The sequence below is a fragment of the Trichechus manatus genome, unplaced genomic scaffold (genome assembly GCF_000243295.1).
Source record: "Trichechus manatus latirostris isolate Lorelei unplaced genomic scaffold, TriManLat1.0 scaffold00309, whole genome shotgun sequence".
Taxonomy (NCBI): Eukaryota; Metazoa; Chordata; class Mammalia; order Sirenia; family Trichechidae; genus Trichechus; species Trichechus manatus.
In genome coordinates this window covers 251632-271066 of record NW_004444245.1, presented here as the reverse complement: position 1 = coordinate 271066, position 19435 = coordinate 251632, and the positions used below count along the sequence as shown (strand labels likewise).

Below are 19435 nucleotides of genomic sequence, written 5' to 3'. Positions count from 1 at the left end.
AGATGCCTCCTACACCTTGGCGTCACTCTGTGACTTGGATAAACAACCCCTCTCCCGGGCCTCAGTTTCCCGTCTTCTACATCAAGGGAATGGGCAGCTTGCGTATCTTCACCTCGAGTTCTGCCAGCTCCTCTGGGTCCCGTTAGGATCAACCCGACTCCACTGCCCCCAAGAAGAAGCAGGGAGCTGAGAAGGTGACCGCACTGGCCGTGCGTCCCGTTAACGCAGAGAAGCCGGTTGGAACAGAGATTTCTGAGGCCCTCTGCTGAAAGCAGAGGGGGGCTCCACACGGCAGCCCTCTGAGTGCGTCTCCATCATTATCCCCACTTTGCCCATGGGGAAACCGAGGCTCAGCGTGTCTACCAGTGCTGGTCTAGAGCTGGGGGCTCTAGTTCCCACCTTGGGTAGGGGAATGGGTGAGCGGGTGTGTGGGGTGTAGCGAGCTCTTTACCTTTGACCAGAGTGTGCTTGTCGGTGGGAGAAGAACGGGCGAGGACTCTCAGCTTGGGCCACACCTTGTCCAGCCGCTCCTGTTCTATCTGGGAGAGGGGAGCACATAGAAGCTGCTGAGCTCAGTGGCGGGCCAGGCGGTGAGGAGGGGTGAGGCGGGGTGAGGTGGGGAGGGGTGGGGCCCGGTGGGATGAAGAAACAGTCAGAACCCTGGACCGAGGCAGGCAGAGGTCCAGCAGCTCCCCAGTAACAACATGGCCAGCCAAGAGGCTGCCTGGCCCTACCTAAACTTGGCCTCCATAACCAAGGATGCAGGGACCTGCCCAGACCACGAGGGGGACCAGGGGTGCTCGGAACACGTGCTGTCCTCCTGGCCTTCCCCAGAGAATCCTTAACCATGCCTGTCTCTGAACTAGAGCTTGAGCTGTTCCCCAGTGGAAAGCATGCTGTGGACGGGCCTGGGCCGGGGCCTGCAGGAGTAGGGACTACCTCGCCCTTCTCGTTGCGGATCCGCCGGTTGAACTCCTTCCCCTCCAGGCACAGGAAGTCCTCCCCGGGCTGGATGATGCCGCACTTGGCCGCGATGGCCCGGGCGGTGTTGATGTTGTCCCCGGTCACCATGCGCACGGTGATGCCAGCACGCTGGCACTTGCGGATAGCTTCAGGGACCTAGAGGAGACAGGGAAGTGGGTGTCAGGGCTCCAGCTTTTGCCCCACCCAGCTTTGCAGACCCCACGCGTCCCAGCAATGCTGCCCCAAAAGCCAAACCGGAGTCCCCAGTGAAGGGGCCAGCCCAGAGTGGGGGGAGAGAATGCGCAGTGGAGGGTGCCATCCTCAGCCCCTCAGCTCGCCTTCTCTAGATGTGCAGCCCTGGGGACCAGCGAGGACTCAGACCCGGGCCCTGATTTGGTGCCACAGGTCGGGCTGTGGAATCGTCTAGCTCCAGCAACCTTGTTTTACAGCTGAGTAAGGACTCAGACCCACCTTGGGTTCCAGGCAAGCCTGTGTGCTGGGGGACTCACACTGCAGTGTTAGCTCTAAAGAACGAGGAAGGAGCCTCCCTGTTAATTCAGGGTCCCAGCTCCTCCCTCACTCGTCTGTCTCTCAACAATATGAAACCGTTTTTCTCAGGAACGACTCTTGCTGAGGCCGGATCTTTTACATGCCGAGGGGTTCGCACTGCTTGCTAGGCGGAACGGAACGTTGCTTTGGGCACAAAGCATGCCTTTTCATTTCCAAGTATAATATTAGCTCCTGGAAGAAAGAGGACGCAGCACCCGCGCACTGAGTGGAAAACAGGCTGAAGGGCGTTGAGAGTGGGCGGCCAGACCAGCCAGGAGGAGGGGACTGAGGGGCCAGGCCCGGAGGCTGCAGGGGGACAGGAGTGAGAGGGAGTGGGGCGCATGATGCCCCTGAGGTGGGGTCATTGACTGGTGGGTGGGGATGGGGAGAACAGGAGGGGCAGGAGCGTGGGAGGGTGGGAGATGAGCAAGGTCAGGCCTAGGCCCGTGAAGGCCAGGAGGAGGAGTGGGTGCCGGGGCGGAGGGGAGGCAGAGGCCGGGCGTCCCCCAACCCTGAGAGCACCCGGGGAAGTTGTCAGGGGCAGGGCTAGGTCTGAAGTCTAGGGGGGTGTGCGATCTCAGCCAGGGAGAGAAGAGTGGCGACCCACTCAGGCTGTGACAGTGACTGGATGATCCCGTGCCCCGCAGTAATGTTTCCTGGCTCCCAGCTCAGGGCCGCTGCCTGCTCTTTTGGGATCTTGGGATACGGGGATAGTGAGACCCTGAGCTCCAGAGAAACAACTTCCCTCCCGGCCCCGAAGTGTCTAGAAGGCAGCCCTCTGCTGCCACCAAGTGGCCGTGAAGAGCCGAAGATCTGAGAGCAGCAGCCCCTCTATCGGCTTGCCTGGGGCTGGATGAGGCAGGGCCGTCACTGCAGCAGCGAAAAGGCCCCATGACCCGCAGCCAGGTGGGTGCCAGGTCTGCGCCTGCACCTCTCTGGGGCCAGAGCTCCTGCCTCTTCCTGAGGCAGCCTCCCTCATGGACTTACTGTCCGGAGTCCTTCCTCACTGGCATTGCTCCCCCAGGCCTGACACACAGCAACCCGGCAATCCTCTGGCCACGGTCATTCCCTGCCTCCACGACTCCCAGCAGGTGTCCCAGGGCCTGCTGGCAGCATCAGCACTCAGCTGAGCCTGCCCCGTGCCCTCCTCGGCCAGTCTGGACTTGCCTCTGCAGCCTGCACTCTATGGGGCCACTCTCCAGCCAGAAAGAATCGAGAACATGCAGTCCCTGCCTCTTCCCACCCTGAGCTTCCACCCAAACCCCAACAATGGGCCTTCGTGACATTGTTCTCCCGGTGGCTGCCTGTGTTGAAAATCTCCTAAAATGAAAACTTAAACAACAACATCCCAATTCTGAGAACCCAGGGTAGCGTGGGCCACAGCAGGAGTCTTGACCTTGACCAGGGGAAGGGGCGGGCCTCCCCACACCAATGTGCAGCAGTTCCAGAAGGTTCCTCCCCCCCTCCCCTAGCCTGGCCTCCTTTGAGCTTCTGTAAATGAGTGACTTGGAGCAGAAAGAAGGCCGGCGCCGCTGCTGTTGTGTTTCTGAGAACTGCGGGAGCCTGCTGGGCTCCTTGGCCAGCCCTCTGAGCAGCGTGTGAGGCCAGACGGGCTCCCTCCTCTGTCCCGCCGCTTGAGCGGAGGAGGTGGGAGGGGAAGGCAGGCTGGTGGCTGGCATGCAGAGATGGCCTTGGCCCAGGGCCCCGAGAGTCTGGGAACGTTGCCTTTCTGGGTCTGTGGAACACTCCAAACAGGAGCCCTCAGCTTCCCGCGGCCCCAGCAAGCCCAACTGTCGGCTCCTAAAGGGCAGGTTCCCTCTGCTCTCCCAACAGGCGCCTCTGCTTGGCCGTGTCCCGGGGAGGCGGGGAGCGGGCTCATCCACCATTCAGTCCCCACCCCTCAGCCACCATCCCTGCCTTCCCCCAGCCGGGCTCAGGCGGTTCCCTCTCTCCACGCAGTGGCCCGTCCTCCTTGGAACTCTGGCTCCATTGCTACCGGGATGTGGCTGGTATTTGGACTCGGCTCTCCCCCTCAAGGATCTCCCATCTTCAAAACCCAGCAAGCCCTCCCCATCTTCCCTTCACTCTACCCCCTGCCCACCTTTGGCCCGAGGTCTCCGGTTCTCTTTGCAGAGAACCAACAGGAACAGTGTGGACTCTGCAGGCTGGCTCCCCGCCTCCCATCGCCTGAGCCTGCTCAGGCCAAGGCCCCTGTGAGCTCCTTCTTACACACCTGCCTCTGGTCTGCTCCTGCTCCAGTAGCGTGGCCCTTGCCTGGTCCCCCCCACACCTGCTCCGGCTCTGATGGCGTGGCCCTCACCTGGTCCCCCCTCTGCTCTGGCTTGAATGGCATGGCCCTCACCTGGTCCCCCCCACCCCTGCTCTGGCTCTGATGGTGTGGCCTTCACCTGGTCCCCCTCTGCTCTGGCTGATGGCGTGACCCTCACTTGGTCCCCCCCCACCTGCTCTGGCTCTGATGGCATGGCCCTCACCTGGTCCCCCCCCACCAGCTCTGGCTCTGATGGCATGGCCCTCACCTGGTCCCCCCTCTGCTCTAGCTCCGATGGCGTGGCCCTCACCTGGTCCCCCTCTGCTCTGGCTCTTACGGCGTGGCCCTCACCTGGTCCCCCCCACCTGCTCTGGCTCTGATGGTGTGGCCCTCACCTGGTCCCCCCTCTGCTCTGGCTCTGATGGCTTGGCCCTCTCATGGTCCCCCCTCTGCTCTGGCTCTGATGGCGTGGCTCTCACCTTGTCCCCCCCCACCTGCTCTGGCTCCGATGGCGTGGCCCTCGCCTGGTCCCCCCTCTGCTCTGGGTCTGATGGTGTGGCCCTCGCCTGGTCCCCCTCCTTGCTTGGTGCCTTCCTTGGAGTCTCCTTCAAAGGCTTCTCACACCTCTGCTCCAGCCACATGCCTGCCCCAGTGACATCACCCATAGAAAGATGCTTCCAGAACTTCTCTTCAGCCAGGACCTTTGCTCTGAGCTCTCTATTCTGACAGCCCCAAGCAAACCCTTGACCAAGAACCTCCCACCAGTCCTCCAAAGCTGCATCCCCTCAGTCTTCCTGGGTGAGCGATGACACCGCCCTCCACTCCGTTCTCTAGAGCAGAACCAGGAGTCATCCCTGGCACCTCCCATCAGTCCTGTGAGGGACAGCTCCACCAGCTCCCGGCTGCATCCTTAGCTGCTGCCTTCGAGGTTCCAGCTGCCTCCCCCTCGCCTGAGAGCAGACCCCATGTGGATGCAGTGCCACGCCCCCTGAATCCCCTCCCATGGCCCTGCCATCCAGTGCAGGCAGGTTGGCCAAGGTCTGATCTACTACAACCCTGGCAGGAAGCAGCCTGACAGGCTGGGAAGGCTAGGAGGAAGTGCCGACCTCTCCTGGCATGCTCTGCACCAGTGCGCCCAGCTTCCAAGGGCAGCTCGTGGAGGAGGGCGTGCCTACCTCGGGCCGCACAGGGTCCTCGATGCCCACCACGGTGATGCAGGTGAGGTCGGCCACGACCTCGTTCTCGTTGTCCCAGTCAGGCTCCTGGCCCGTGGAGAAGTCGCGGTAGGCAATGCAGATGGTTCGGAGGCCATCACAGGCCATCGGCTCGATGATCTTCTTCACCATCTCGTCCCGGTCCCGCGGACGGAAGCTGCGGAGTTCACCGTCACTGTTTAAGATGTTGGAGCACCTAGGGCAGGGAACAGGAGACAAAGAGGGAGCTGGGGGCAGAGATGTCAGCTCAGGCAGACCCCAAGGCCACAGGGGGTCTCTCCCAAGGACGGAGGGTCCCTGGTGTGGGCTGAGAGATCTGGGTGGGAGGCAGGCTATATCACGGACCCAATGGCTGTTGGGGTAAATCACCCTCGCCTCTCTGGGTTTTGGGCAAAGTAGTCATGGAGCATCGGCAAAAACCTACTGCCACTGGCAATGAGCTCTAAGTGGGTAGTGTGGATGCAACAGACAAGGGAGCCACAGCAGGAGGGAGGACAGGAACCTCAGTATGAGCTCTAAGAACCCTGGAAGCTTCCAGAAGCTTTTCCCAGAAGGGACCAGGAGGGCTGGCAGGATTCGGATGGGGGAGAGGTGGCCTTTTGTGCCAGGTTGGGGAGACTGTGCCAAGGCAGAACTGGGGGGACAGCATTCTGGGGGGCAGCGATAAGCAGAAGTGCAGGCCAGACCAGGTGGGGGTGCACTGTGGTTTTCCTGTCGGGCAAGAGCAGAGGGCAGGGTGAGCCGAGATGCCCTCAGAAGTCCAGCAATGGCGTGGCATGAGAAGCTTCTCCCTTGCCTTACAAGGTGGCTCTGGGGTGTGTAAGCAGCCAGGTGAGGGCGGGTGGGGGCTGAGCAGGCCCGAGAGGAGGTGGGCAGAGCTGGGGGGCTCAGAGGTGGGTACCCACTTTCCAACTCATTTTTAATAGCTGTGTTGAGATATAATTCTCAGACCATACAATTCATCCCTTTGAAATGTACAACTCAATGGTTTTCAGTGTATTCGCAGATTTGCACAACTATTGCCACTACAGAATTCCAGAACATTTCCATCGGCCCCTACAAGAAACCCCACCCCTGGCCCTAAGCCCCCCTAATCTCCTACCCGGCTTCCCACTCACTTTTTGAGCAGGATCTCTGAGGCCCCCTTGCTGAAGAGGCGGAAGCCACCGTCGGCCACACGGATGACCGTGCTCATGGACTTGCGGACTGAGTTGAAGGTGTACACTTTGTAAAGCTTATCTTCCGGAATCTGCTCTCGTACGGGCTGAAAGTCCCGCTTGAGGTCCAGGACGAAGCCCAGCAGAGCACACTCCGTTTTATTGCCCACTTGGCGTGGAAGGGCACCTTCCTTCTCTGGAGGCTGCAAGGCCAAGAGAGCACCCGTGGCATCGGGGGCCCACGTCCATCCTCCCCGCCGCCCCTGGGGCCCTGGTGCCAGCCCAGCCACCACCACCAGGTCGCTTAGGGTGTAGGTGGCAGAGAGCAGACGTGGGTCTCCTCTGGCGGGCAGCTTTCCCTGTCAGGCCAAGGCCGGGGAGGGGGGCAACTAGCGCCCCCCGGCCCATCCGAGCTCCGTGAAAGGCACTTAGGGCGGCCCAGGGAGCCCCCGCCCGCGCGCCGGCGGCTCACTAGTATTTTGGTGGTGTAGGCACTGTTGATGGAGATGGCGTGGACCAGGAGGTCGAGGATCTTGGGGTTGAGGGCGCTGGGGGCCGGGACCTCCTTGTAGTGGGTGTCCCCCAGGTAGGACTGGACCACGGTCATGCGGTTGGTGGTGAGCGTGCCCGTCTTGTCGGAGCAGATGGCCGTGGCGTTGCCCATGGTCTCACAGGCGTCCAGGTGGCGCACCAGGTTGTTGTCCTTCATCATTTTCTGTGAGAGGCACAGACGGGAGTGTGGGCAGCCACGGTCCCTGGGGTCCTCAGCTCGGCAGGGACAGGCACGACCAACAGCGTCCACGCCAACCTTCTCAAGTCCTCTGCTCTGCTCGCCTGGCTCCACACTGGGCACTGCCAGCCCGAAGCAGAGAGGGCAGCCACACACCCACCCGCCAGGCTGACCCAGCAATGCTGCAAGGGAGCTGGCAGGAGGTGGCCAAAAGCCAGGGTGTGTGCCTGCAAGATGGGGAGAATCCAAACCACCAGGGTAGCCCCTCCCCTAGCCCTTTGCCTATGCGCCCCCCACCCCACCCCGAGGGCCGTCTCCCCTCTTGGGCTCCCTGCTGGCCCTGAGGCTCCTCCACACTCCGCCCACTGTTCCCCTGCGTCCTCCCCACCTCAACCTCTGCAAGCAGTACAAGCAGCTGACACCTCGTGGCCCCTCCATCCTCCTGCCACACCTGAGCTCACAGGAGCCCTCCATCCGGACGGAGCAGCAAAGCCACCCTCTCGGTTTCTGCCCCACCCCTCCCTGGTTCTGCACCCCGTCATACAAATCACGGGACTAGCTGCTCACCCTGCGGTTTGCCTGCCATCTGTGCAATGGGAGCAAGGGATTCTTCTGTTGGTTTTATTTTAAAGTTTGAGACAATCTATTTTGGATGTGATCAAAGTGAGACTAACCAGTTTTAAAGGGTGCATCCTTCTTTTTAAAAATTATATAATCACGCCTTAATAGAATACGCAATCATTAGCTTTCTAACGTCAGTCCTGAAATTAGCTCACTTAAATGCCATTCAAATTCAAAATAGTTTTCTCTGCAAAGGTCTTGACTTTGCTTTCATTCTTTCAAAATGTTTGTGCTGGGTGTAGAATCTGGGGTTGATTTTTGTTGGTCTGTGTTCTCTGGCCTCCATGGCTTCTGACGAGAACACAGCTGTCATTCACGTCGTTATTCCCTTGGCTGTGCTGTGCTTCTCCCTGCGGCTTTAAAGATTCTCCTTTTCCTCTGTTAGCCCTTTAATTATGATCTACCAAGGTGTGCCTTTCTTTATACTAACCTGCTTGATGTTCACGGAACGTCTTCAATGTATACATTTGTCTTTATTTGGGAAAATTTTGGCTATCAGTTCTTTTTTATTGTGGTTATATCTATACACACACACACACAACAGAACGTTTGCCGCTTCAACATTCACCACTAGCCGGTTCCAGATTGCTCCATCACCTCAAGGGATTCTTACCTTAACAGAGTAAGCTAAGGAGATGGTGACAGCAAGAGGCAGGCCCTCCGGGACGGCCACGACCAGCACGGTGACCCCAATGATGAAGAACTTCACGAAGTACTGCACGTAGACAGGTGTGCACTCGGCCAGCCACACTCGGCCGTCGATGACGAAGGTCTCGATGACAAAGTAGAGGACCAGGATGATCACAGTGATGGCGGACATCACCAGCCCTGAGAGGAAGGGAGAGAGGAGGCGGGAAGGAGAGGGGGCCGATGCTGGAACCAGCGCTGCTGAGGCCCAGGCAGGAGCTTTCTAGAACTGAACTGGGGTCGGAGGGCACCCTTAGGGGCCTTTTGAAAAGGGCTCGTGATGGGATTCAAGTCTCAGGACAGGTGGCTTGGGGTGTGACACAGTGGAGTGTGTGTGGGGCCTGCTCGGACGGGACTTTGGTTGCCCTTTGGTGGAGTCTAGCGCAGGCAGCCGGAGCAGGAAGCAGTAAGCTGCGGCCAGGCCTGAGAAGAGGTTCCGACCGGCAGGCCTCCATGCTGCTGGAGGCTCAGGCGGGGACCCTGACAGGTGACAGGTCTGTATGTGACCTTAGGCGAGGTGCTCCCTGGCCCACACAGGCTGCCCTCCACCGCCCTTCCCTGACCGCACCTGCACCGGGCCCCTGAGGCCATCCTGCCCACCCACCTCCATCAGCCGCCAGGCTGCCCTTACCCGCTTTCCCAATCTGCACGGCCAGCTTTGTGAGCTTTCCCTGCAGGACCGACTTCTCCTTCTTGGGTACGTTGGCTTTCTTCTTCTCCCGCTCCTCCATCTCCCCACCCTCTGCGCTCTTTAGGGGCTGCATCTCCATGGCAACGGCCCCGTCCTGCTTCTTGGCTGCGCACAGAGGAAGCCCACGGCCCAGATTAGGACCGCGGCAGCCGGCAAACGGGCTGCAAAGGGCTTTCACAGGGAGAGACAGACCGCACCGCAACGGGGTTCACGGGAAGATCCTTCACCTCCCTTCTCTGTCCTGGACAGCTCAGAACCCAGAGGGCTCCAGCACTGTCCCAGGTGCCACAAACACAGCACAAGTCACTTGGGCACAGAGCCGCTTCTGAGAGCAGGGGGCCTGTGGCCCAGGGAACATTCCTTACCTCCCATGCGCCCCAGAACCCTGAACCGACACATCCCCCATTGCGCCCCTCAGGGAGGCAGGAGCCTGGGTGCATTCTCTTCCCACTCGGGCGCCCCACCCATCAGGCTCCAGCTCACCAGGTGGATGGTCTCCTGAACGCCCTTCCTACTATCAGCAGCTGCTGCCAGGGAAATGGGCTGCCTTTGGTCCAGCCTCACAGCAGACTCTACCTTTCTCTCCTCCTCCTTCTGTCCGTCCAGCTGTCCAGCGCCTCCCCTCTGCCTCGTCACCTCCACGTCTCTGTCCCAGCTCAGGCCTGTCAAGCTCCAGCCTCACACACTCCCCAGCCTCCTGTGGTCTCTGCATGGACCCCAGGCCCCTCAACTCCACATGTCCTGATAGAAGTATTCACTTCCACCCCACCTGCTTCCTCTTTCCCTCCTCAGGGAGGGGTACCCAAGCCAGGAGTCCCCCGGGCGTCCCTGGGACTTATCCTTCTCCTCAGCACTCACGTACCCCACCCAATTGGTTCTCGGTGGTCCTGGTCTCACCTCTGCGTCTGCCCTCCCCGCCACACTGGTCTTGGCAAGGCCTGGGCATCTGGCCAGCCTCCCTATGCCACTGGCTCCTTCCCACCGTCCTCAGCTAGCAGTCAAGGTCATGGCCAGCTGGGCCACAGCTGTCTAGCCTCTGCTCCAGCCCTCTCCCAACCCAGGGCTCCAGCCACAGGGCTGCCCCTGCCCGAAATGGCCTCCCAACCTGCTACACTCTACAGATTAGCTTACTTCCTTGACCCCTTGGGCCTGCCATGGTCCCTGAGTCCCTGCATCTGGCCCTCTCTGGCCCTGACCTTCCCAGGGCTCAAAAGTGGCCACTGACAGCCCTTCCTGTCAGTTTCTGGAAAGCCAGAGATGACTTCACGGAACATCAACCTCCCTCCCGGGCCTGGCCCTGCAAGCCAGCAACCCAGTGTCCTGGCCAGAGTATCCGAAGACCCTCAGGCATTCGGGGCCGGAGAGGAGGGTGGGGCTTCTGGCCGTCGGACGGCCACTCCAGCTAAAAGCTGACCTGGGAACCAACAGACTGAGGCCCTGGCTACTTATAAGCTGTGTGACGTTGGGCAAGTCGCCCCTTCTGAGCCTCAGTTTTCCCATCTGGTCCAACCAGGCCAGAATGCCTACTCACGGGCCATCTTTGGGCCCTTGCTGGGACCAGGCACGCCGAGCTGATGGCACGGGTGGCCAGCCTGAGCTTCCAGCAGCGTCTTCGGATGGGTGTGCCTCTCCTCCGCTGGCTTAGGGATGCACAGCGCGCCACAATGGGAGCTGCCCTGGCATTTTTCCCTTTCCCCAACCTGTGACTCCGCCCCCACTTCCCCAGCCCCGGCTGGGCCTCTGTGACCCTTAGCAGCAGCCGCGCGTGCGCATTACCTTTGGTCTGGCTACTCTCCATCGCCCCATCCTGCTGCTTGCCTACAACGGAAGGAATGACAGACACAGAGACTTGAGAACATCGACACGGCCCTGGCACACTCGCGCACGCGCAAGCACACGCGCACGCGTGCGCACACACACGGACAGAGGACAGAGGGTGGAGCCAGTGACCACACAGAAAAAGGGTGGGGGGAAGGAGGAGGAGAAGGGTCTGAACATCACCCCAGGGTCCAGATGGCCTGATGGGGGGAGGGACACGGAGTTGGGGACCCCGACCACAGGTGGCCTTGACTACTGCTTATGGCGAGGCCCTCCCAATGCCCTGTACTGCCTCCAAGGGCAGGGTGTCCACTCCCACTCTGGGGGCCCCGGCAGCCCTCCAGTGAACCCCTCCAACTGGCTCTGAGAGGACCCTGGGTTTGGTGGGGCATGTGTGGCCATCAGCAGGAGGTTTCCAGAAGGCCCGCCACCACAGGGAGTCAGAGCTATCAGCTATCTGTGCCAGCTCGGCCACCTTGACCAGGGCCCCACCCAATTGGGATATCTGCATCCCCAAGAGCCCCTGAAAGGGGTTTACCCAGATGGCATCTGACCCCTGGCAGCCGTCCTTGCCCAGAGACCAGCCACCACTGCCAGGTGGGCTTGATGAGCAAGCATTTGGGTGCTGGTGGAGGGTCTCCGGCAGGGTCAGCTGGCCTTCTCCAGAGAGAGGCGTGGGGACTCCAGGCCAGCCCAGGGAGGCCCAGGGCCCACCCCTCTAGCTGCCCCATGGACCCCCAGGGCACTCGCTGTGGGGAGACTCTGGGCTGAGTTGTTCAGGGCAAGGAGGTTTGGTGCAGCAGAGACGAGGTAGGCATGGGCCCCTGGCAACAGGGCTGGCTGTGGGGAGTGGGCCTGGCCTGCCGGGAGCAGGGGAGGTGCCCACACCCAGGCTACCCCAGGACAGTATCCAGGGAAGCTTCTAGGCCACAGCAGCTCATGCAGCTTCTCCCTCACTGCCTCCAGCAGCAGGGAGCTCCCTCCCGGGTGAGGCGGCCCAGGGCTGGGGACACTGTGTCCTTCCTTACACTGACCTAAGCATGGCTCCCCTGTCCCTGGCTTGCTGGGGGGAGGGGAGGGCAGGCCAATTACGCCTGTACTCTTGCCCTGAGCAGTCAGGACTGCCTAAGGCCACAACAGCTCATGCCGAATCGCGCTGCCCCCAGGGCCCCGGGCCGCAGGCCTCCAGAAGGAAGCAGAATGCACCCCCCGCCGCAAATGTGCAGTTGCTTTGTCCTTCTAGGTGGCCTAGGTGGCTTCTCTCAGAGGGGAGGCATGCACCCAGAGACCGCCAGCCCCCACTTGTTGTTTGGCTTTATGGTAAAGCGCATATCCCTACTCAAGCTCTGAGCAGGGAGGCCTGAGCCCCAGAAAGGGCACGGGCTCCGAGCGCAGGGCTGGCCCTGGGCGGGCAGGGCGGCCGAGCACAGCCCGAAGGTTGTTTGCTCTTGTTTCTCACCCCATGACTTTCCCATGGGGTTGTACTTCCGTCCTGTGTGCCCACACATAACAATGTCACACTCCTTCAAAGACGCCCAGGAGGCCAAACCCAGGGAAAGGTGTCAGCAGACGCCCACCGCTGCCAGGAGAGCAGTGTTGCGTGAAGGTGGAGAGGACAAGTCACCCTACTTCCTCTGGGCCCCTAGCCCCTCCGTCCTTCCCACCCCCTGCCCCATCCGGGCTGCCCTTCCTGGAGAGATCTCGCAGGGAAGACGCGGCAGTGGCCAGTCACTGCAGGCCAACTGGCTCTCTGTGCGCCAGCCAGGGTCCCTTCTCTCATACTGTAACCTCGCTTGTGAAGAGTGTTTACGCTGCCCGTGTTGGGGACCCTTGCCTACACACCCACTCCCAGAAGTGTGGGCGGGAAAAGCAGGCTACTCCATCCACACGCTGACATGAGCTCCCACGACGGAGGCGCTCGTTCCAGAAAGGCCCCAGGAAAGCATGCCGTGCTCCCTTCTCATCCCTCTCCATTCAAGCCCCTGTTTTGAGGACTGGAGGGGACACGGGTCACGCCTGGGGCTCAGACCAGAGGCGGCAGGAGGCAGGGTGGCCGTGTGCTGGGGAGGCAGGGACCACTGCAGAACTGGCTGTCAGAAGACATCTGTCCCCAAAACCCTAGCGGCATGCCCTGCCCTGCTGCTGTCCTTTGGGGAGCCCTGTCACTTTGACTATGCCTGTCAGGCCTTGCTCAGGAGCTCCGCATCGCTGCATAAGCTTTGGCTTCGTCACCCCATTTCCTTAGCTGCTGTGGGCCTGGGACCCTCAGCACTTTACCCGGAGCTGGCGTCCTCAGGCCATAGGAACCGAACACCCCTGAGGGTGGGTAGGAGGCCCCCAGCAGCATCCTCCCCAGCTGGGGTGGCTGGCCCTGGTCACTTTGATCCCACCCCAGTCTGGCCGGCACCCTCCTCAGCTGGGCAGCTCCAGAAGAGGTCAGGAAGAACTGGGGGGCTCTCCTGCTCTGGGGCAAAGACCCCGGGAGAGGGGGAACCCGAGAGGAATCAGAAAAGAGGGAGTGGCCTCCCAAACCCTGAGAGGGCTGCCAGCAGGCGGGTGAAGGAGAAAGGGCAGGCACGTGGAAGGAGGGTCAGCCTGCCACGGGCACAGGGAACAGGAGTGAATTTCGGCTTACCTTTCTTATCCTTCTTCTCCTCCTCCTCCCCGCCGGCTCCAAGCAAGGTAAAGATGATGCCTGTCTGTGAGTTCACCCCTACGGCTGTCACCACCATCCTTCCGGAACCTTCCATGACATGAGTGCCTGGCACAGCAACAGAGAGTGACTGAGACAGTGATTGGCATCCAATGGCGGGAGGCATGCTGGCTGGCAGGAGGGCTGCTGGGCCTCCCTGCTTTTCCCCCGGGCATCTCAGAAGCAGGGACTCAGTGTCTGGAGTCCCCCAGAGACTGGGTCAAACCTAAGCCTAGGCTGGAGCCTCACCCTCAGCCAGGAGGGGGCCCAGGGGCCCCCAGGGAGCAGGCTCTTGCCCAAAGGCACCAGGCGAGCTATTCCCGGAGCCTGCCTGCTTCCCGCTGCATTTCCCAGCATCCCGCTTCCAATGCCCCTGCTCTGGCCTGGGGAGGGCTGCCTCAGGAGGCAGGCCACGCCCTGGGTCACGGCCCATGCTCTGCCCCTCACGCACCTGAGAGCAGCATGGGGTCTTTGTCGACTGACTTGCGCACGTGGTCTGACTCTCCGGTCAGTGAGCTCTCGTCGATCTTGAGGTCATTGCCCTGGATAAGCACGCCGTCGGCAGGCAGCAGGTCCCCTAGAGGCCAGGCAGGGGTGATGGCCCCCGAAGCCACTGCCTCCGGAACCCTGTCTCTGCCACCTCCCCAGGACAGGGGCCGGCCCAGAGATGGATCGAGGGACGGGACCTGGTGTCCTCTTCCTTCCGTCCCCTCCTTCCTGGGGGACCCACCTCCACCTAACTGCTCTGTCTAGCTCCCAGGGGGTGGGGACAGCAGCAGCGTCCTGCAGTAGCTGGGGACGTCCTCCGCTGAGGTGGGGGACACCTGGCCTCCCGGGGCTGCAGGCACCTGAAACTCCTTCTTGGCTCAGCCCCAGACCACGCTCCCTCGTCCCAGCCCCTCATCCTGTGCTCCAGCGTCCTCGATGGGCAGGTGAGGACCGGCGCACTCACCGTACTTGACTTGGGCGATGTCTCCTACCACCAGCGCGGCCACGGGAACCTGCAGGAGCTGCCCGTTCCGGATGACCGTGAACTTCTGCTCCTGCTCAATGCGGCTCTGCAGGCCTCGAAACTGCTTCTCCTTGCTCCAGTCGTTGAAGGCCGTGACCAGCACCACGCAGATGACCGAGAGCAGGATGGCAGCGCCCTCGATCCAGCCGGCCTCCGCCTCGCCCTCATCTTCGGCCCCAGCCGCCACGTTCCCGCAGGCTGCGCCCGGGGCAGAGGGGCAGCAAGGCGCGGAGAGGACCCCCTCAAGGCCTGCCCTCCCTCCACAGTCCCTTCCTGCCCGGGTCCCCCTCGCCGCCCCTCTGGCCCTGCCCCTCACCGTCGCTCTCCTCCCCCGGCGGTGCGTAGAACGAGAGGCCCAGGGAGACAATGGCAGCCACCTCCAGGATGATGAGGGTCACATCCTGCAGGGCCTCCCACACCAGCTGCAGGAAGCTCTTGGGCTGCTTGGGAGGGATGAAGTTCTGCCCGTAGATCTGCCTGCGCTTCTCAAGGTCAGTGGCATTGTCCGCCAGGCCTGTGCGGGCCAGGGAGGGGAGGATGGGTGAGGGCTCCAGCCACCCTGCCGACTCCTGCTGCCCCCCTCATCCTCTCCTGGGGTGCACTGGGCCCCCAGAGTCCCCACCCCGTCACTGTCTGTCTGTACCACTGGACTTCAAGCTCTGAGAAAGTGGCACCAGGTAGGCCTGGCATGGGTGGCAGACATCTTGGCTGCCTGGGACAGAGCAGGTACCATCACAAGGCATGTCCTGTGGCCTTGGCTCTGGGAGGAGGGGACAGCACTATCCTCCTGATGTGCAGATGGGAAAACGGCATTCATGGGGATCTGGTGACTAGGGTGGGTCCCGGCTGTGGGACAGGAACCCAGCCTGCACCTCCTGCATCTACCTGTGGAACCTCTGAGTCACCCAGGGCCACCTCCAAAGGGATGCTTGAGGGACAGAGACAATGTCCAACCTGGGGGAGGCATGGCCAAGTGAGGTTTGGAATACAAGAGCACAGCCCACCACTCTCTGAGGGGCAGGCCAGCGACAGGAGACTGGCAGGGGGCAGAGCGTAGGGCCAGGAGGCTTCAGACCAGAGTGAGGTGCTACCAGGCCAGGGGTGTGTGTGTGTGTGGAGGGGTGACGTCAGCCTACGGGACCCACTCAGAACGAGCCTCTCTGCCTGCCAAGCCACACGTTCCACAAGGGTCTCTCTAGCCGCGAACATTTGGATTCTCTGGCTTCTTCTGAGGGCCACTGAGGCAGCGAAGGCCCGGAAGCTTCCAAAGCTTGCCCAAGGCTGCACAGCTGCGAATGGCATCCAGGCCTTCGGCCTCCCAAGTCTGAGTGGTCTCATCCTCATCCCCAACCCACAGAGGCCTGGATGACCACTGTCTCCTGGCCCCGCCCTCAGTCTCCCCCTCCCCAGGCTTCTTTCTAGGCCTGTCCCAGGCTGCCTGGGCTGCCACCGCCAGGCCTCCTCATCTGTCTGGTTTCGGTCCCGAGTGAGCAGCCCCACACTGACCCCTAGTGGACAGACGGCGGCTGGCTGCTTCCACCAGAATACTGGGCCCACTCCCGACACCTCCCATGGGGGCAGGGGGACCAGAAGAAGGGACAGGACAGGTCCCTGCCCACAGGGCAGCCCCACTCTGCTGGGGAAGGCACACAAGACTCTCCACACAAAGACGCGCCAACAGGGGTGCCAAAAGGGTCTGGCTTGGGGAAAGGAGGTGGCGGTGTGTGCCGGGGCAGGCCAGGGGGCTTCTGGGGAGGGCCGAGAGGCCTGCAGGTCTCGTAGGATGACGAGACCAAAAACCCAAGGCCGGCCCAGCCAATGTCCTCCCCACCCAGAAGGGCGGCAGCTGTCCCTGCCCTTCTCCCACCGGCAGCCGTGAGGAAAGCCGGGTGCCAGCCGGCTCGGGTTTCCGCAGGGGCCGTAAGCCTCTTTCTGAAGGGGCAGGAGGGCACAGATCAGGGCCTGGCTGGGCGGGGACCCGGTGAGGGCCATGCCCCTCTGCACTGGGGCCTTGCTGTATGGGAGCACGGGACTACAGGAGATAGGACCTGTGGGGGCTGCCCCTCCCTGGGACCCAGGCCCACCCCCAGCTTCCGAAGCCCACAGGTCCCTGGGGGCGGTACTTAAGCCTGCATTCTGCCTGCCCCACCGCATGCGTTGGGCTGTCCTCAGGAGAAGTCTCTGGTCCCTTGCCCAGGCGCTACCTCCCTGCCCCTCACGGCCCTTCCCTGCCTCCATCAGCCTTTCCCTTGGCCTTGATTTGCCCTTGATGCTGCAGCAACGCTTCACCCTCCCTGGCCCTAGACGGGGCTATGGCCCTCAGCCGGGGCCGTGGCCTTGGCCTTCCTGCCAGGCCGGGGGTCCTGACAGCCCCCGAAGCAGCATTCACTGGTGGGAACAGAAGGCAGCCACAGACCCTCTGGTTTCGAGCTCTCCTCAGCCCAGCAGGTCCCTGAGGGCAGCCCAGTTCCAGGGTGCGAGGGCAGGGGCCGGCTGGTTGGCATGGACACAGATGGGCGGCCTGCCCAGAGCAGAGGCCAGATGCCATCAGAATTGGATTAGGGCCACATCATGTCAGCTCTCAGCTAATGTGCCCCACCCTTCACTGACTGCCCGGCAAGGTCCCCAAGTGGATCTGCCTCTGAACTGGCCTTAAAGCCCAGCTCCCTGACCCGGGGCGGGGGGGGGGGCCTCTCTGCAGGGTGGCTTCCGGAATCCTTCTGGACCTGTCCAAAGGCTGACAGGGCAGTCAGTTGACCTGCTTCATGCCAGGCAATGACAAGTCCCCTCTCCCAATACCCCAGGCACCCGTGCCGGCCTCCCCACCTGCCACATGGGGCTGTGCCCTCTCTGCCTCCTAGGCACCCTGAATTTGCTGATGTTACCAGGGAGTGGTGTGGGCCTGGGGCACAGCTAACCTGGCCCCCCCCCACCTGCTCAGGCCACTGTGTCCCAGAGGGTGAGAACCCTGGGGGCCGAGTCAGCAGGCACGTGGACCCCATGCCTGCCTGAGGGGAATGGGGAGGGAGAGTCACCCACTGCGAGCACCACCTGAGTGGTGTGGGCCCGAGGGGTTGAGGAGGGATTACAGATGCAGGCTCCATGGCTCCCTCCACTGGGGCAGGGGAGACCCGGGAGACCCAGGTGACCTGCCTGCCAGGGCCGGGCCACCCACCTGGGCCCCAGCCCTTCTCCATGGCCGCCTCCTCCCTAGGCAGTGGGCTCACGCCCGGCCAGGATGGTGGAATCGGGCAGGTTCCCAGGGGCCTTGACATTTTCAATATTTAACAAGGCCTGACAGGAAAGAGCTGCCAGTGTAAGCCCATCTGCTTCCTTTTATCTGGGAGAGGTCAGAGCCCTTGTTGCTAAATGGCCCTCCACACCATCCTCCTCCGAGGCCCCAAATCCTGATGGGGGAGGAAGGAGGCGGGAGGAAAGAGATCCTCCGGCATGGTGCCAAGCCATCTGCCCGACCCCCCACTGCCCAAGCTGGCGCACGTGGTGAGGCGGGGCCCAGGGCCACAGTGGGTTCACTCCAGTGCGAAATAGGGGAGACCAGGGTGCCCCAGCCAAGCCACTCTAGCACGGTGCTCCGGACCCAGCCCGTCACCGCCACCTGGGCCCCTCACCTCTCATCTGGCCATGGCCCACCTCCTCCCCAATCGACCCTCGCCACTCTCCCCCCTCCACAGACAGAGGGGGCTTTCTGGAATCCAGCTGGGGCTGCGGAGAGTAACAAGATCCCGTTTGTGTTTTCAGGATCAGAGTGCGGGGCCGGGGAGGAGGCGGGAAGGCTGGGGAGAGGCTACGCTGTAGCCCAGGCTGGGACCAGCAGCAGCAGGAGATGGACAGGAGGGAGTCCATCCAAGAGATTTATTTATAAACCAGAATGGACAGGCCTCGGTGATGGATGGGACGAGGGCGCCAGGGAGCGGAGGACGCAGGGGTGACGGCCAAGGCTTACAGCGCGGGGTGGACCGAGGTGCGGCACTGAGGCGGGAGCTGAGGACATCAATCAGCGCCGCCCGGGGCTCCGCCTGGCCCTGGGCTGGGTTTGCCCCAGCAGCCACCAGAGCTGCCAGAAGACGCTAGCTCCTGGACCCTGCAGCTGGGCCTGGCTCCTGCGTGGTTCCAGCCTCAAAAAGCCAATCCCTCCTCGGGGCTGGGGAACGCGGGGCAGGGCCAGGCTCCGCAAAAGGATGGTGGAGAGAAGAGAGGCCACCGAGAGCCCTCCTGCAGGATCCAGGTTCCTCAGGGGACAACTTCCTCATCGATGAGCAGGGACTCTAGCTCAAGGGGAAACGGGCAGAGGCTGGGAGGAGCGCACCAGGCCTCATGGCTGAGGAGGCGACAGGCAGGGTCCCCACGGGCCTGCCCTCCAAACAGCCCTCTAGATCACGGCGGGTAGCACTGCCAAGCCCTTTGACCGTGGCCTGTCCCTTGGGCTAAAGCACGTCTCCAGGCCCCCTCCACCCCTGAGCTGGGGCTCTCCCAACACTTACCCTCCGTGGGGGAGGTCTTCAGCCTCCTGCAGAGCCCGCCAACGTCCCCATACGCTTCCTGGACTTTTTGCAGGGCCTCGGCCCCTCGCAGTTCCATGAGGGAGCGCAGCTCGGCCAGCGTGCACCCAAAGCCACCTGCATGGGGGGCCTCCCGCTGCTGCTGGGGCTTGGGGTAGAACTCGATCGAGCTGTTGGCCATGTCGCCCATCCTGCCTGTCCAGGCCGGGAGGAGAGGAGGTCGGGCCTTCTTGCAGGCACAGCCTCAGCTTGGCTGCGGCTAGGGACAAGCAGCCCCCAAAGTCCCAGCACGCTTCCAAGGCCGGCGGGGAAGTGGCCTGAGCTTGGATACCTGGGGAGAAGAAGCCAAGTCCTCACTCACTGAGCCCGCAGGGCTGGGAGGGCCTGCCCGGGAGGGGAAAAAGGTGTGGGCAGGCTGCCCCAGTGTCCCTACTTTCCGGTGGGGCCCTGCTGCCACCGAAGCCAGCATGCTGTGCTAGGACTGATGATGGTGCTCCATGATCCGTCCCCTC

At 62.2% G+C, this 19435-nt stretch overlaps 1 protein-coding gene across 4 annotated transcripts in view; it reads right to left on the bottom strand.

Moving 5' to 3' along the window:
• ATP2B3 (ATPase plasma membrane Ca2+ transporting 3) overlaps positions 1-19113 on the bottom strand; it is a 48584-nt gene extending 29471 nt beyond the window's left edge. For 2 of the 4 annotated variants that reach the window (XM_004390557.1, XM_023725439.1), the window contains exons 1-13: positions 18906-19113; positions 14720-14917; positions 14344-14601; positions 13843-13968; positions 13315-13460; positions 10658-10694; positions 8822-8986; positions 8117-8331; positions 6625-6867; positions 6114-6355; positions 4957-5191; positions 940-1119; positions 452-539 (exon numbers count right to left, since the gene is read on the bottom strand). In XM_004390557.1, the coding sequence (XP_004390614.1) occupies positions 452-539; positions 940-1119; positions 4957-5191; positions 6114-6355; positions 6625-6867; positions 8117-8331; positions 8822-8986; positions 10658-10694; positions 13315-13460; positions 13843-13968; positions 14344-14601; positions 14720-14917; positions 18906-19113 (2341 nt within the window). Of the gene's footprint in view, positions 1-451; positions 540-939; positions 1120-4956; positions 5192-6113; positions 6356-6624; positions 6868-8116; positions 8332-8821; positions 8987-10657; positions 10700-13314; positions 13461-13842; positions 13969-14343; positions 14602-14719; positions 14918-18905 lie in introns of all 4 variants that reach the window. The other 2 variants (XM_004390558.1, XM_004390559.1) reach the window with 2 other exon arrangements.
• Positions 19114-19435: the final 322 nt, after the last annotated feature.